At 41.7% G+C, this 18,808-nt stretch overlaps 1 protein-coding gene and 1 long non-coding RNA gene across 2 annotated transcripts in view; one reads left to right on the forward strand and one right to left on the reverse strand.

Moving 5' to 3' along the window:
* Positions 1-5,222: 5,222 nt before the first annotated feature.
* On the forward strand, positions 5,223-9,088 carry LOC124284121. Its single transcript, XR_006900470.1, has 3 exons — positions 5,223-5,355; positions 5,545-5,566; positions 8,855-9,088. It is a non-coding gene; the product is annotated as an uncharacterized LOC124284121 (long non-coding RNA).
* A 2,941-nt stretch (positions 9,089-12,029) lies between these two features.
* The window catches only part of LOC124284107 (probable aldehyde oxidase 2), a 43,935-nt gene continuing 37,156 nt past the window's right edge, over positions 12,030-18,808 (reverse strand). Inside the window, exons 29-35 of the mRNA XM_046720166.1 lie at positions 18,651-18,779; positions 18,242-18,372; positions 17,487-17,627; positions 16,007-16,130; positions 15,204-15,300; positions 14,706-14,816; positions 12,030-13,018 (exon numbers count right to left, since the gene is read on the reverse strand). Of these exons, the coding sequence (XP_046576122.1) occupies positions 12,951-13,018; positions 14,706-14,816; positions 15,204-15,300; positions 16,007-16,130; positions 17,487-17,627; positions 18,242-18,372; positions 18,651-18,779 (801 nt within the window). The 3' untranslated portion in view covers positions 12,030-12,950. The remainder of the gene's footprint in view (positions 13,019-14,705; positions 14,817-15,203; positions 15,301-16,006; positions 16,131-17,486; positions 17,628-18,241; positions 18,373-18,650; positions 18,780-18,808) is intronic.

An 18,808-nucleotide genomic window follows, 5' to 3' on the forward strand; every position in this document is an offset into this window, starting at 1 on the left:
CGTCCGTGGATCGCATGTCCAGCCACGTTGCGTAATGTTTATCCAGGTAGTCACCAAGCGTCAGGTAGGGCAAGCCCACTTCTTTGACGACGTTGTTGACTTCAGACGAGTGTCACTTGATGGCCGGTAGTTGTTTTATCTCGTCCCACTGCTGATGAGCTCGCATGCCTTGGCTGAACAGTTGGTTTGGCACACCCTCGACGGTGACTTCCACTTTCGTGTTCTTGGGATTCCAAGTGAGATCGCTGTTTCTTCGAAACGACTCGTAGTCCGCCACGGGAATGATCAAGATGCCTTTCATCGATCAAGCTGGCACATTCAGGTTGATGTTCCACAACGTGTCGCTTTTGTCCTTGACGATCATCCGGTGCCGCAACACGCGGTCGTACAGGATGGGCAGCTTTCCCGAGTACTGGTGGCGAATCTGCCGGGCCAGTTCCGTGATCATGACCATGTCGAACTCCAGGGAGATGTTGTCGACTACATAGCTGGCCTCGGTGCAGTCCGGCATGAAGATGACATTGCCGTAGTCGTTGAACGTGAGTTGAACGTATTCCAGCCTGTCGCCCAGCACAGCCTGCTGAAACGGCATGTGCCCCTCGAGCAGCTCGAAGTCGAGTGGTATGCAAAACCGATTCCCGTACGTCTTGGCGACGGCTTTTTCTCCTGCTGTTATATTGCCGAGCTGGTCTTGCGTGAAACCATACCCCACACGGATTTCGTTCGATACGTCCTTATTCCGACAAAGTCCTTGATACGCCATGTCATCGCGTTCGTTCGAGGTTCTCCAGAGGTCCGAGTAACAGTAAAACATGTCGATGTCGTCGATGTTCAGCACCTCGTTCACGGTGATTTTAATGGTGGTTTTCTTGACGATGGGAGAACCTAGGTTGTTCAAGATCATGCGTTTGTCGGTCGTGGACTCCAAGGTGATCTGAAAAGCCAGTCGAGTCGTTTCGGGGACGATGACGTCGTTTGCACCCAGGTTGGGGAATCAAACCAGCAGCATTCGGTTTTGATCGATCGTGCTCGGATTGTTGGTGATCGTCACCAACCTGCTCACCAGCAAACGACTCGAACCTCTTGGCAACGAACACGTCCTTTCACAGTTTACACACCTTCCACGGAACAGAAAGACCGGGAACTGAGTTTCGTGTCGCTAGGTCTAGCGACAACCGTGTTGATCGCCAAACAATTAGAATAACATATATTATGTGTATATATATATAAAGATGGGAAGACGCGCACCATACAAGTGCAAGTACGTGCTGCTAGGAAAAAACGAAACCTGCGGCAAGAAATGCACCACCGAATATTGCGACATACACATGATGTCCATACGAAAGGGTTTCATGAATTACACGTGCGAAATGTGCGGCATAGGCGTGAAATGCAATTATCATTGTTGCAAAGCCCATGGAGCGGACTTGGTACGAGGCCATCTCATCTACTTGACAAAAAGAGACTATCTCAACGAATGCAACCGACTGCTCAGAATAAAAATCTAACATGCATCACGAAAATCACTTCTTCTTTTTTAAAGTCGGTTGAAAGTTTAACTATCCAATATATTGACGTGGTTCCTAACATTTAACAGCGAGACATACTTCGCACACCAACAAACTACTAGAGATTTTGTACTCGCAGCCGAACATAGTGACGAAAATCCTATTAGAGATTTGACTTCGCATCTGAATATAATTATTTTTCATTTAGAAAAAGTTTTTCACACATTGATATAGCAACGATGATTACCGTTCGAGAACTGAATAGGATTGCCAAAAAACGTGGAGTAATCGGTTATTCCGTTTTGAGGAAACCTCTGCTGCTGAGATTGCTCGGCATGAAAGACGAACGACGACAACCCACGGTGAAACAGCTCAAACTCCAAGCGAAGGAGCGTGGGCTCAGAGGTTATTCGCGCATGAGGAAAGCTGAGCTCCTCGAACTGCTGGAGGAACACAAACCCGTCAAACTACGGTTCGTGCGGAAAAAGCATGCGGTAGGTAAGTATCTTAGAGGCTGGAGGCTGGAGGCTGGACGTTGACAAAAACATGGACGTCGACGACATCAAACTGCTGGTCGGCGACAAAGTCGGCGAGGAACTGAACGATCTCTGAAGCCTCAAATTTCAACTCACGGTGAAAATGTTGCTGGACAACCACAGACGGACGGCACCACCGACCACGTCCAGCCTTACTTCAGAGGCAAGCAAGAACTCGCGACTCATTGGGTTGGGTTGGGTCATGGACACAATCGACACGGTCTACCTGGACGTAGCGAACTACGTGCCGTTCAAAGGAAGGTCGTACCTAGACTTGCCACCGTACTACAAGAAAAAACAAGCCATGTTCAACGTCAAAATCAAAGGTGATTATCGCATGAGGGTTGCGATCAGATCTGCGAAGTTTCCGGTCAAAGCACATTCAGACAGACTTTCGAGCTATCCCGAAGACGATGGGATCAACTGGGACGGCTCCCTCACAAACGAACACTGTAAGACAATCAATATATTCATGTTCCAGAAAGGCGACAAGTTTCACTACACGTGGATAAAATATTTCAACATATATTTCGACTGTTGTACGATCAATCGAAGCATAAAGAAAAGAAACACTTCTGCGAAAGGTGCCTGCACGGCTTCACGTGGGCCGACCTTCTGGAATCCCATCGGGAGGATTGCCGAGGCGTGGGAGAGACGGCCATCCGAATAGACATGCCCAACGAAAAGAAAAACATGCTTAAATTCTTCAACCACAAACATCAAATGCTCGTGCCCTACATCATCCACTCCCACTTCGAAGCCCTCGACACTGTCGCGCCGTCGTCCCGTCGTCGTTTCACGCATAAAACAGGAGAACACAAAGCCTTTGGGTTCGGTTACGTGTTCGTTCAATTCGACAGGGAAACAACGCTCCCGTGGTCTACCAGGGTCCCGACGTGGCTGAACAATTTCTCACGTGTTTGCAAAAGGAAGAGAAAATCATCAGGAAACAGTTGTACATGTAGGCATCGTCCCCATGCGTATGACCCAAGACGACTGGCGAACTCATAAGAAAGCAAAGAATTGCCACGTGTGCGACGATCCCCTGAACGGGGACGCGTGAGAGATCACTGCCACATCACCTGCAAGTACAGAGGTGCCGCTCACAACACGTGCAACTTGAAGTTCAAAATCAATCCCAAGACCATCAAAGTCCCTGTCGTGTTTTACAATCTTTGCGGATACGATTCTCACCTGATCATGCAGGCCATCGCAAAGTTGATGGCAACAAAACGTGCATCCCCAACAACATGGAAAAATACATCTCGTTCTCGTTAGACGGTCTGAGATTTATCGATAGCGTTCAGTTCCTGCTGTCGTCTCTAGACAGTCTGGTGAACGCCAACGACCCGGACGACTTCAACATCACCAATCGATACACTGACGCCGAGACTCGACCTCTGCTGCTGAGGAAGGGCGTCTACCCCTGCGAGTACATGGACGATTGGTCTAAGTTCGACAAGACGCGATTACCTCCCATCGACCGGTTTTACAGCAACTTGACCGATTCCAATACCTCTCAGGAAGATTACACGCATGTGAATAATGTGTGGGACAAACTGGGCTGCAAGGATTTGGGCGATTACCACGACCTGTACTTGAAAACGGACGTGTTGCTGCTGGCCGACGTGTTTGAGATGTTCAGAAAAACGTGCTCGAAACAGTACGACCTGGACCCTGCGTGGTATTTCTCATCCCCCGGTCTCTCTTGGGACGCCTTGTTGAAAAAAAACGGGGTGGAGCTGAAAGTACTGACGGATTACGACATGCACCTGTTCGTGGAAAAAGCCTTGCGAGGTGGGATTTCCATGACCTCCAAACAATATGCCAAAGCCAACAACAAGTATGTTCCCGGTCACGACCCCGGCAAACCCACCAAACACATACTTTATCTCGACGCCAACAACCTGTACGGCTGGGCCATGAGTTATTATCTCCCCACCGGGGATTCGAATGGGTCTCTTCGCCCGAGATGATTGACGTGAATAGCATCGCGCCGGATTCAAACAAAGGCTACGTGCTTGAAGTGGACTTGGACTATCTCGCAGAACTACACGAATCGCACAACAGCTATCCGCTAGCTCCCAAAAGATTGACGGTGAACCCGGACTGGATGTCCGAATATCAACGAAACTTCCTGGGAGACAACAAACTGGCTAACGTCGAAAAACTCGTGCCGAACTTGATGAACAAGTCAAAATACGTCGTTCACTATCGAAATCTGCAGCTGTACTTGTCGCTGGGAATGAAACTTACGAAAATACACAGGGTGCTCCAGTTCGATCAAAGTCCATGGATGGAACCTTACATTCGGTTGAACACGAATCTGCAAAAACAAGCCACGAGCGATTTAAAAAAAACACGAGCTCATGAACAACTCAGTGTTCGGCAAGACAATGGAGAATTTGAGAAAACGCGTTAACGTGAAATTAGTCAGATCCAGCGAGGAAGAAAAACTCAGGAAACTCTTAGCCAGCACGGCCTTCAACCAAAGCAAGATATTTGACGATGACTTGGCAGCGCTGCACATGAACAAAAGCCACACCAAGTTTAACCGGCCCGTTTACGTGGGGATGAGCATCCTCGACTTATCCAAACACTTGATGTACGATTTCTACTACAACGAGCTGAAAAAGCAGTACGGCGACAGGTGCGAAGTGCTGTACACAGACACAGATTCCCTGCTGATAGAAATTCACACCGAGGACGTGTACGAGGACATGAAGAAACACATGCACCTGTATGACACCAGCGACTACCCTAAATATGACCCAATGCACAGCCAAATCAACAAAAAAATGTGCTCGGCAAGATGAAGGACTAATGCGAGGGCACGACAATCGCCGAGTACGTGTATACTGCTACGGGATCGGGTGGTCAGGCTCGCTGACTTAGTTGACACATGTCATCGTGTCCCAATTGCTTAGATCGATGCTCACGCTGTTCATCACTGGATTGTCTGGCCAAGACTCGATTATTTACAGACCGCCAACACATAGCGTCATCAAGTATTGCTTGCTTTGAATGGACTTTCATGAGGTCTCGCTCGATTTAACAGGGTTTCATGAAATATTGCTTGTTTTGAATGGCTTTTCATCGAGTAAGGACACCTGGAGCACCCAAGAGCATCACTCAAGACAGTTACGGGTTATCTCCCTTATCATGCGCAAACACTCGAATCTGACTGGGATTGGGCTGTCGTCAAGGGTGTATGTCGGTTTCTTGTTTGTATCTGCAGCACATATGGTTGTAACTCCAACACCCGCGCAATGACAGAATCATCTCTTTTAGTTCTTTGTTGTTTATTAACTGTGAGTATTTTGTACTTGCTTTTCATTTGCAAATTGTTAACATTGTTTATTTCTATTATTGTGATCCTTGTTTTCTCAACAATTCTGTAGAATGTGATGCGATGGAAAGTAAACGCAAAGAATATTCATGGTGATGCATGTGATTCGTTATGGCCATGTTTGATTGTCTTGGTTTCCTCTTACTTCCAGAGTGAAATCGCAGCGTCCACGGGTATGTATATAGTGTTAAGATATATTTGGTTTAACATCGCGTTCAAGGTTATTTATAACTCTCGCTGTCTGTCTGTCTGTATGTATGTATGTGCGTGTGCGTGTGTCTGCGTGCATGCGTGCGTCCGTGTGTGTGTTGTGCTCATGCCGATGTTATATTGTTGAATCTATGCTGCAATTTAGACACAGTATTCTCACCCGGAATCGACTGTTCATGTTTATCCTCTTAATGTCGCCAGTATATGTTAACATCAACACTTGAAACGACAGGATAAGCAGTCTCGATTATCTGCTGCAACTGATTCTGTTAAAAATATATACAGAGCTCCTGACGAGAAACATTTTTCATGGCTGTTAAAGGCGCTGGTCAACGTGCCTTAGACACTGTGTTCAAAAAACAAATGAACGATTGCAATTCAAGCCGGCAATTTACGCCCGAAGGCATGCATGATGCACGTGCATCTCGATTTCAATGTTGTGTTTGGGTGAACTCTTCCCTTTCCACAAACAAAAACATTTCTAGCCTCAATCTCAAATACTTTATTGGGAAAAACAGGCTATGCGACCACGATTCATGTTTTCCTCAAACTTGACTTCGGGTGTATATTTTTAAGAAAAATAGGTTCAAATACTCCATTGATACTTAAATGTCATTTCCAATATTACAACGTTTCTTTTGCCTTTCAGTATGTTATAGAATCATATTCGAAAATCAAAAGGATATTAGTACAAAAACAAACTGCGGTGTCACTGTAATGTCCTTGGGACAAACTAGGCCTATCCATCCACCCGAGATAAAGCAAGAGATATCCTCTTCAAGAATAGCAAGAAAGGAAGTACTCAGAGATAGCGACCTGGCTGAGTCAACATAGTTTCTGTTTAAATGGGATGCCTTCCAGATTTAGATTCTTTTATCAGTGACCCTACAACAGTGTGTGAGTGTGTGTGTGCGCGTGCGTGGAGTTATTTTCAAACCCACACTTAGTTCCTCATAGTAATTTCTTTACAATTAGCATCCACGACCAAGATCATTAATTTAGCAAACCAACGATAACCTAAATGTTGGTTTTATGTGTTTCTGGCGTTTATTTCGATGAAAAGGTGAAAAATGGTCAGGTATTTCACCTGACTGGTGTGTTGATGTCATATTTCAATACCTTGATCAAATGGAGATGTATGACTTTGATAATGACACATAGAGGGAGTGAGTGAGTTTATTTTTACGCCGCACTCCGCAATATTCCAGCTATATGGCGGCGGTCTGTAAATAATCGAGTCTTGACCAGACAATCCAGTGATAAACAGCATGAGCATAGATCTACGCAATGGGGAACCGATGACATGTGTCAATCAAGTCAGCGAGCCTGACCACCCGATCCCGTTAGTCGCCTCTTACGACAAGCAATGGTTACTGAAGATAAATATTCTTACCCGGATCTTCACGGGTCAATGACACATAGAATAACTAAATCTTCACCTTCGTAACTGAATGAAACTCAGCCCCTAAGGGACCGTTCCTAATTTATGGCTGGGCGGTAGGGGGTTTGGGGGGTGATGATGATTTTTCTGGAGAAGCATGTACATTGTGAGTGGCCCCCCTTAAGTGTATGTACAAAGGTAAGTGAGTGAGTTTAGTTTCACGCCCCACTCAGCAATATTCCAGCTATATGGCGGCGGTCTGTAAATAATCGAATCTGGACCAGACAATCCAGTGATAAACAGCATGAGCATAGATCTACGCAATGGGGAACCTATGACATGTGTCAATCAAGTCAGCGATTGCATGTTATGTACAAAATCAATACCCCCCTTCCCCATCCCATACCTTTTAAGCATAGGTTTTTAAGATTATTATGTACAAAATCGCTAACCCCCCGCACCCTAAAGTTGATGCACCCCATACCTCCACAGAACAAAATGCGTGACCCCCTACCCCCCCTATCCCCATTGCAAAAGAATATCCTACCTGGTTTTTCATTTGCCACAACATGCATTTAAAGCTATGACGTCACTAGTTTCAGCTTTAGATATCTGTAATGAATTCGCAGTTCCTAACCTACGTTATATAATGCCAATTATATGCTCATGAATTAGTTCTGAGCATGTGGATTACGAATGGACTGGCTACAAGGATGGAACAACATGTTGGTGCAGTTCGAATATATGGGCCCGGTCAAATGTGGTGCGGATGGCTTGAAGTTCCAGATTTTCCTGTTATATTAATCTAATGCATATTTGTTTCGAATTTAATTTGATATTCAGACTCATATCATTATTGTGCAATGTTGTTTCTGAAATTGCAAGTGTAACCGAACTTTCGTGAAAGGGACATTAAACTACGTTTATAACGAACATAAATATAACGAACTAGTACTGTTTCTTTGGTCCCCGCCGTTTGCTGCATATTGTATTAAAATGTGTATACAGAATTACGGTTATACCGAACTCCGGTTATACCGAATTGAAATGAGTGATCTCTTTGAGTTCGTTATCACCGTTATTTAGTTTAGATACCTCGAACATTATTTGTATTTGATTATTCGTGTACGTTATCCTCAAGGTGTATAATTACGCTACATGACTTTCCTCTTCTCTGTAACCACATGCACTTCCACTTAAATCATTTCAAACCGTGCTTATGTTTTTATCAGGGCGGGTTTATCTTATCTTAAATTTCTAATAGACATATTTGCGGGGTCCTCAAGCTAAAAGTAAGTAGAATCTGTACTGTACAGAGAAAATGTAATCCTAAACATAACATTGGTTACATCCATTGTAAACAATTAATAAATGAACATAGGTTTTCACTTCTGAAATTAACATGTTTATCGTAGGTATATAATTCAAAAACATTTATGACCCGTGAAGAAATATTTTGTTTTTGTTTACTCCTGATTTGATATGACTGTTGATAACATTTGATATGTATTTCATCTGGAGCTTCTTCCTGTATCCGGACCCGTGAAGATCCGGGTTAGAATTGGTCTTCAGCAGCCCATGTTTGTCGTAACGGGCTCGCTGACTTGGTTGACACATGTACAGCCTCGATTATTTACAGACCGCCGCCATATAGCTGGAATATTGCTAAGTGCGGCGTAAAGGTCACTCACTCACTCACTTACTCAAAAACATCTTCAAAATTACGTAGTTTATCGCACGGGCAGTGAACAATATCATAACTCGTCACAAGTCTTAGTGAGACTGTACATGTAACTAATTTATCTTCTTTCCAAGTATAAACAAGAAGGTGAATATTTCAGTTGATGATATGAAAATATTTCTCCGTTAGATTCATATCGTGACAGTCTGCAAGAACTCATCGGCCTATCGACATCAAGCACAGTGCTGGTGGCGTCAGCAGTCGCCCTGATAATATCGGCTGTATGCCTCCTCAGTCGCAAGAACAATCCTTCCGACCCCGAACCCCCTTTTCCTGTCTCGACGTGCAGGAGGACGTCGTTTTCAGGATGAACTTTTCCATTCATGTTACCTCACACAGCTTTCATTAAAACTATCGTACATCCAAATGTTCTTTATTTATTTTTGCACCGTGAAGTTGTGGGCACATGTGGTATGAATGGATGATGTGTATTTTAACGCCGCACTCAGCAATATTCCACTTATATGGCGGCGGTCTGTAAATAATCGAGTCTGGACCAGACAATCCAGCGAATAACAACATGAGCATCGATCTACGCAAATGAGATATCAGCGAGCCTCACCACCCGATCCCGTTAGTCGCCTCTTACGGCAAGCGTGGGTTGTTGAAGACCAATTCTAACCCGGATCTTCACGGTTCTTTATTCACACAAAACATTTGAGACGAGCAGTGTGAATACCATGTGGATTCTCAACAGCACAAAGGATTTGATATTCAAAAACGGACCGAATGATTTTTCAACTTTGTACACACCACAACACAACACAACACAACACAACAAGTCAAACCAAAGGAAAAACTTCATTCATTGATCCATGGGGCATTTGTTAATAAACGTTGTGAACAAAGATATACTCAAGTAAACAAATAAGGGAACACATGAAAGTACAAGTGTTCCTTTATTCATTTCCAGGTTTCTTCACAAGTATATATTGCACTGTGGGTGAAATTCTGAAATAAATAAAGGAACACTTGTACTTTCATGTGTTCCCTTATTCGTTTCCATGAGTATATACACTAAACGCCAAAAGAAACGTTACCCTCCTACTTTTATGAAGTACTTAAAAACTATCAAAGATATGTTAGAAGGTATTAGTTTACAAGAAAGCTTAACAACACAGCTTTATGCAAATCATGAAAAAAAATTCTCAAATGCATTCATATTTAGGTGAAATGCAATTATTATTATTATCCAGAAGAGTTAACTTGTCCTATTTTCGTCCATGCTGAAATAAACCAATAACAGTGGTTTAAATGTCCAAAAGAAAGGTTGAAATAAAATTCTGTTTTGGGACAAATATAAACCATTGAAAGTCACCATTTTCAACTATTAAAACAAGAAACAACTGCTGTAGAGTGTGTAAAATTGTAAAATAATCATTCCTGTGATTTCAGTCTTTTAAAACACTTTCTGCTGATTTGCATTAGTGAAAACAAGTAAAACGTGGTTTTGATATTGTGAAAAATGTTTAGGAACATCTAAAATTATCTTTGTTAACATTTTTATTTGCAAAGTAACATTTTTCCATTTTCTGTTTACACATAGCAATACCAATCGGAAAAACGCAGCAATATTTAAGCAGTATTTGCATCCATTTCACATGTAGAATGATTCTAAAGGGTATGAAGAGAGCCAAGAATACATGATATGATACACAAGTACGAGAAATATTCCACGATTAACAGCTGAAGAGTGAGAAAGAACCATTGGGATGGTGCAGATGGGGCCCACATACAGTGCTGTTGCCAACGCCCTCGGATGCCACCGTATGACGGTTATAAGATTAATTCAGGGCTTCAGACAGACTGGGGTCACCGTAGACAGACCAAGAAGTGGACGTCCACGCATTACAACGCCACCTGAAGACAGGTACCTCCGTCATTAAGGAAGGAGGGTAACGTTTCTTTTGGCGTTTTGTGTATGTACGTATCTATGTTCAGAGGTTCAGGACAATTTGTCAAAAAATGAAATAAAACTTTAGCTGAGATTTACTGAGAAAAACAAAATGTGAAATGCAGGATTTCTTTATTGATAACGTCTATGTAAAATTGAGGGCAAACAAGAAGTCAAAGGGCCGAACTGAGCTGTATGACAAAAGGGATTATTTGAACTTTCATTTGACCACCTTGAAATTTCATGAGTTTTATGTGTGATTTCAAATCTCGTATACGAAACGTAAAATTATCATCATTACCGTCATTTTCTAAATTAACATTATCGTCATCTTATAATATCAATAATAATAATAGATATACCTACACCCTATTTTCACAAGAATTGTCAGACAATATATGCCAACACCATGGTTCTTCCATCAATCGGTAATATTTACCAATTATACTGAGAGGTTTTTTGTTTGTTTTTGACGTGGACGGTGGTTGCGCTTCATGACAGTATTGTATTGTGAAACGTGCACACATCTATATATTTGTCAGGTACACGCTAATGATGACAACAAAACATTCTGTGGTTGCCTTAGCGACGCACATAGGAAATAATCTCAATGTCAATGTTGATTTCGTTGATAGATCTGTGTACACAGATGAGTGTCAGGCAGCGAGGTGCCACATCGAATTGTCAGACCAAGGGCAACGAGAACAATTGAGAACAATCGCTAATAATTTCTAATAAACTGTACATTAACCATTTCAACTAGTTTACCCTGAACCCCATATTTCACACTCATACAGAATTATTGATTTTACCGCAGTGCAAAACAGATTAAGTTGACACTTTAAAGAAAGGCTGCATAAACGTGCCTACAAAGTATTTATGTTGTGTGGTCACACAGAGCTTTAACAGATTTCTATATAAAAAAATTGTTTTAAAAAATTACCGAGATATTTATGTACCTCCACAAAAGTCAAATTGACGAGACGTTGAAATACACGTTTTGTCCGTTTGTCTCCTAATGAGAACGATGCATTGCAAAATAGGGAACAGTATTGAAATTGTCAGAACGATACATGGCAATGAATGAAATATCCGATGTTTGTTCTTTTGTGGTCTTTTTGTACCCATCACTGGAAATAAGTTGTTAATGAAACTACCAAGTTGTTAACACTGGAAATAGGTTGTTAATGAAACTACCATGTTGTTAACACTGGAAATAGGTTGTTAATGAAACTACCACTGAACACTGGAAATAGGTTGTTAATGAAACTACCATGTTGTTAACACTGGAAATAGGTTGTTAATGAAACTACCATGTTGTTAACACTGGAAATAGGTTGTTAATGAAACTACCATGTTGTTGTGTGTACAAATTACGAACTATAGTCGTAAAAGGAAAGGCTGTCGTAAATTTATCTATTTACTTTTAAGAGATAAAACATTTATATTTAAATATTGCTCGTGCTTCTAGCCCCTTTAGTATCAGAGAAAATATTACAAAAGTTACCAAAGTACACATATGCATAGTATCTCGTTATCAACACTTTCAGACTACCTACAGTCAGTGATTAAATATTTAATTGGTATCTTACCACGTCTCTCCAGACTATCTGAGTGTGTGAGATTTAGTTTTACGCCGCTTTTAGCAATATTCCATCAATATCACGGCGGGGGACGCCAGAAATAAGCTTCACACATTGTACCCACGTGGGGAATCGAACCCGGGTCTTCAGCGTGACGAGCGAACGCTTTAACCACTAGGCTACCCCACCGCCCCCTACATACAGATTGTAGTAAAACAACATGCTGAGATGATATAGATGGTTAAATGATTATCATGTGTACATGAGCAGTGGAAAAAACCTGACCACAGGTTGAAATCAAAGCCTGTTGTCCTTGTAACATAATTTACATTTGGGACTACACTCATTTGAGTCCCAAAAAGGATTCGAATCCATTACGTCAGATTTAATCACCAAATCGCCAGCACACAGTCAGCGATCCACTGACCCAGGGGTATGACAGTGCGGGTTCGAATCCAGGATTAGACTCAACCCAACAAAAACTATAATCTGTATTTTACGGAGAATGTGTAATTCAAATATAACACATGTTACAATAACCACTTTCTAATTAATTTTCGTTCTGAAGTTCTGAGTGATATTGCTACAAGGACAATCAAAGCTGTGATTTATAACTCTGTGTGATATGGAATCTGCAACTAATTGCAGTCTAGTTCAAGACGCCATGGTCGTAATATATAGTTGTGTACGCTGATACACTGAACATCTTCCTCCACAGCGATCACGACTTCCCCGACGGAGACATCACTCACAAGACGAGTTTATCAACATGGACGCCGCACCCCAGCATCAGCCGCTCCACCGTGTACGGCGCCACTGGAAACGTAGATACACATGATGAAACACACAACCCTGTGCAGATCGACCACCGAGAGTGCCGAAATGATACGATAAAATATGGTACTTAATGTTACCCACCCTTGTGCTTGGCATTTGGGAATAAATTTCTTTTAAAAACTCCTCGGAGTCAGTATAATATGTCTAAGTGATTAATCCACTTGAAATTGCAACATAGCTTCTTTGTACACAATATATGTTGTTTTAGTCACGATATGGCTGAAATATTGCCAAAGTGACTTTAAATTTTAACTCACTCACTCACTCTTTGTACACAAATCAGCATGTTATCCTATACAGTTGGAAAATTGCAGAGTGCAGCTTAAATAACAAACACGCACACACAAAAACCCACACAATCACTTGATTATGTGGTCCACACTCAATTGTTTACTGACCGCTGTCACACAGCTGGAAAATAGCGTTAAATAACAAACATAAATAGCAAACACACAAACATTCACTGGATTGTCTAATACTCACTAGATTATCAAAAGACCGCCGACATACAGTTGGAATATTGCTGAGTGCAGCGTTAAATAACAAACATAAATAACAAACACACAAATATTCACTGGATTGTCTAATACTCACTGGATTATTTACAGACCGGCGACATATAGCTGGAATATTGCTGAGTGCAGCGTTAAATAACAAAAACATAAATAACAGACCGGCGACACATAGCTGGAATATTGCTGGAGTGCAGCGTTAAATAACAAAATATTCACTGGATTGTCTAATACTCACTGGATTATTTACAGACCGGCGACATATAGCTGGAATATTGCTGAGTGCAGCGTTAAATAACAAACATAAATAACAAACACACAAATATTCACTGGATTGTCTAATACTCACTGGATTATTTACAGACCGGCGACATATAGCTGGAATATTGCTGAGTGCAGCGTTAAATAACAAACATAAATAACAAACACACAAATATTCACTGGATTGTCTAATACTCACTGGATTATTTACAGACCGGCGACATATAGCTGGAATATTGCTGAGTGCAGCGTTAAATAACAAACATAAATAACAAACACACAAATATTCACTGGATTTGGAGTGCAGCGTTAAATAATACTCACTGGATTGATTCATTATTTTACAGACCGGCGACATATAGCTGGAATATTGCTGAGTGCAGCGTTAAATAACAAACATAAATAACAAACACACAAATATTCACTGGATTGTCTAATACTCACTGGATTATTTACAGACCGGCGACATATAGCTGGAATATTGCTGAGTGCAGCGTTAAATAACAAACATAAATAACAAACACACAAATATTCACTGGATTGTCTAATACTCACTGGATTATTTACAGACCGGCGACATATAGCTGGAATATTGCTGAGTGCAGCGTTAAATAACAAACATAAATAACAAACACACAAATATTCACTGGATTGTCTAATACTCGCTGGATTATTTACAGACCGGCGACATACAGATGGAATATTGCTGAGTGCTGGATTTCATTTACAGACCGCCGACATACAGATGGAATATTGCTGAGTGCTGCGTTAAACAAACAAACAAACCTTCCTTTATTATTGGTGCTGAAAGCATCAGTACGCAAACAATACCAACTGCTGAGTGCAGCGTTAAATCACAAACACACAAACAAGGAAGCGTGTCAGACTGTTACCTGTTGGCTGGAACTCTTTGTTTGACGTCAGATCAAACCTGGCCGCTTCCATGGCCTGTTTCAACGCGAACAGTGCTCCAGTAGCTAAGACAATGGGAGGCTCACCGGTAGCTGGAGAAATACATAGTAAGGGATAACCGTGATGTGAAACCTCTGATCGACCAATCACAGTATAGACAACTATGGGAGAACGATACCAGAGTTCACTACAGTTTATTTGGTTATTCACATAACATTCCACCCGTGAAGATCCGGGTTAGATCTTCAGTAACCCATGCTTGTCGTAACAGGCGACTAACGGGATTGGGTGGCCTGGCGCGCTGACTTTGTTGACACATGGCATCGTATCCTAGTTGCGTAGATCGATGCTCATGACGTTTATCACTGGATTGTCTGGTCCAGACTCGATTATTTACAGACTGCCGCTATATAGCTGGAATATTGCTGAATGTGGCGTTAAACAACAAACAATATAATTTTGAGGATTGACATTCTTACCCTTCGATGCTTTAACGCCATAGGGATTTGGCGCATCTGGCAACATTTTGATGCGAATGTCCACGGGAATGTCTTTAGTTGTCGGGGGCTTGTATTCCTGTGGAACATTAATGTAGACGTGTCTTCGTTCATAGTACAAAGAAACTGACCCTTTACTTGCCTAGGTTTGGGTTTTGGATGTGGGGTTGAAGAGTTTTCTGTAGTGGGGTTGTGTGTTATTGTCGGGGGGAAAGAGCTTTTTATATCATAAATACAAAACGTTTATTTCTCAGAAAACGAATGAGTGAATGAGGTCAGTTTTGATATAACGGTAGTGGAAACCAGAAACGTGCTTTACACATTGCACTCATGTCGGGAATTGAATCCAGGTCTTCGGTGTGACGGGCGAACGCTTTAACCACTGGGCTACCCCACCGCCCCGTTAAGAATCGAAGAGCAAAATATTTTATATTCAGTAAAACGACATGTCCGGCAAACAAACAAGTTCATAAAGGTAGTTATACCCGTGAAGATCCGGGTTAGAATTGATATTCAGTAACCCATGCTTGCCGTGAGAGGCGACTAACGGGGTCGGGTGGTCAGACTTGGTTGACACATGCTGTATATCACTGGATTGTCTGGTCCAGACTCGATTATTTAAAGACCGCCGCCATATATCTGGAATATTGCTGAGTGGGGCGTAAAACTGAACTCACTCACTCTTAAAGGTATTTTATGCTTTGAGTCATAATTAGCTCATAATGCTTGACAATGTGTACTTTTCACATCCATACTGAAGAAAGCGAAGAAATCTACAGTCTCACCCATGTTCCGTCAGTCAGCACAGCCCCTGTCTCCGGGTCGTAGATGATGTTCTCCGTCAGCAGGTTCCCCAACCCCATCACATAGGCACCCTCGATCTGACCAATATCGATGGTGGGGTTCAGGCTGCAAGTTCGGACATTTCATGTTTACATACAGTTTAAAATACTACACATAAAAGTTAAATGAGGATTTAAAGAGCATTCCTTTCCGATTTAAAAATTACAAAATCAAAATACATACTTTAAGTGTTGTTTAAATGGTTTCATTTTTCCATTTAAGAAAATTTTGTATACGGGTGGTGTTACCGGTAGGGCAGACAGACCTACCCTCTTCATAGTTGTTATAAAGGAAAACACCTGGTGTCATCACTGATCATTTGGGCATGTCATTTATTTTCACAGCTATTTTTTCCTTTAAAACCAAACTGAATTTGTTTCTGAAGACTAGTCAAGACTGGGTATTCTTTTGCACTGACGTTCTATATTTCATTATTTTCTTTATTTGTTCTATAGTTTCCCCAAAGTATATATATCATATATTTATATCGGAAAACATAACATCAATTTAGGGAAACTGTAACTGGACAATAATCCACTGTGTTCATTTAGATGAGACAGACAGGTTATTCTGTCATTGACGTTTTGAATTAACTGAGACAGGTTATCCTGTCATTGACGTTTTGAATTAAATGAGACAGGTTCATTGTACGTTTTGTCATTGACGCTTTTGAATTAAATGAGACAGGTTATCCTGTCATTGACGACAGGTTATTTGTAAATTATTAATGAGACAGGTTATCGACAGATTGACTGTGAGACAGGTTATTGACGTTTGAATTAACTGAGACAGGTTATCCTGTAACGTTTTGAATTAACTGAGACAGGTTATCCTGTCATTGACGTTTTGAATTAAATGAGACAGGTAATTCTGTCATTGACGTTTTGAATTAAATGAGACAGGTTATCCTGTCATTGACGTTTTGAATTAAATGAGACAGGTTATTCTGTCATTGACGTTTTGAATTTAATGAGACTTGTCATTGACGTTTTGAAGTAACTGAGACAGGTTATCCTGTCATTGACGCTCTTTCAGAATTCCTGTCATTGACGTTTTGAATTAACTGAGACAGGTTATTCTGTCATTGACGTTTTGAATTAAATGAGACAGGTTATCCTGTCATTGACGTTTTGAATTAAATGAGACAGGTTATCCTGTCATTGACGTTTTGAATTAACTGAGACAGGTTTTCTGTCATTGACGTTTTGAATTAACTGAGAGGACAGGTTAGTTTCTGTCAGTGACGTTTTGAATTGAATGGAGACAGTTTTGATTGACGTTTTTAACTGAGACAGGTTATTCTGTCAGTGAAGTTTTGAATTAAATGAGACAGGTTATCCTGTCATTGACGTTTTGAATTGATTGAGACTGGTTATTTTCTGTCATTGACGTTCTAAATTTCCACAGTACGTTAGTACCAACCTCTCCCCACAGTCGAAGAGTATGTCCACCCTCCGGACCTGGTTCTCCCCCGTGAGGACGTCCAGCTCCACCTCCGTCACCCCCACGCAGTACGTGAAGTAGTGGAACTCTCCAGGACCTTCCTTCTTCTTTGGGGCAGATCTGGGACACAGGGAGTGAGTGAGTATGGTTTTACGCCGCTTTAGCAATATTCAAGCAAAATATCACGGCGGAAATGGTCTTCCCGCAATGTTCCCATTTTGGGAATCGAATCCGGGTCTTCCGTGCGAAAGCTTTAACCACTCGGCTGCCCTACCGCTCCGGGACACAGAGTAAACATGATGCGCTTGAGACGGGTTTTATATGCGTCTTGTGGCAATTCACTCGCGTATTCAGTGAATCGAACCATATACCTTCATGAGTTGAATTCGTCCGTGCAGATACATTGCTGGAGAGACAATATATCAACAGGAACCCCTATATAACGTTGTAAAAGTGAAATCGTTTCCATCTATCTATTCCTCAAAAGAAGAACACCCGATTCTAATATATAACTACAAATATATAGTTCATCTGCCAAGCGTGAGTTTAGCTTTACACCGCTTTTAGCAATATTCAAGCAATATCACGGCTAGGGACACCAGAAAAGGGAATCTGTCATGACATCGCTGGTTAACTACAGTGATATGTTAGAATTGGGTGTTCTTTGACTCAGGTCATGACAGAGTTACTGCAGTTAGGTTCCACAACATCGTTTGAGTATTATATAAACTTACTTGTGCTTTGCTGTCAGCTCTATTCCCGCCAGGTCACACGCTTTCACCAACGCCTCCCAGTCAGATTCAGGGTTGGCCTCACGGATTGGTGCCATTCTTTCTTTCAGGATCTCACAACACTTCAAGGCAGACTGCAGGACAGGTAGTGCTGGTTATAACCATTTACATCCTCGGCAATCAAGGGTATTGTGTATTCACTCTACTACGATAGATTAAAGACCCTCAAACCAATTGTTTTGATTCCGCTTTGAATAACAAATGCTGAAACTAACTGTCCAATCAAATAAGTTGTTAGAATTTTTTGTAAAGGGCGCGTAACTCTTACTCAGACATTTGAATGCGTATCAATATATAAAGTATACATACACAAACGCGTTTCTTAATCTTACACAGTAATATCTCCTCTCACCATGACAGATGTTTCACTGGCCGTACTTCCTCCAGTCAGAAAGCTGTTGGCTGTTGTGTGAGACTGGTTTGGCAGGACCTTCACCTTGCTCACGGGAATGCCGAGGGTCATGGCCACCGCTTGCGCAACCTACAGAGGAAATACAGTCAACTCTCGTT

Source organism: Haliotis rubra, unplaced genomic scaffold, assembly GCF_003918875.1.
Source record: "Haliotis rubra isolate DU_JTF1 unplaced genomic scaffold, ASM391887v1 Scf33, whole genome shotgun sequence".
NCBI classification, from domain to species: Eukaryota; Metazoa; Mollusca; class Gastropoda; order Lepetellida; family Haliotidae; genus Haliotis; species Haliotis rubra.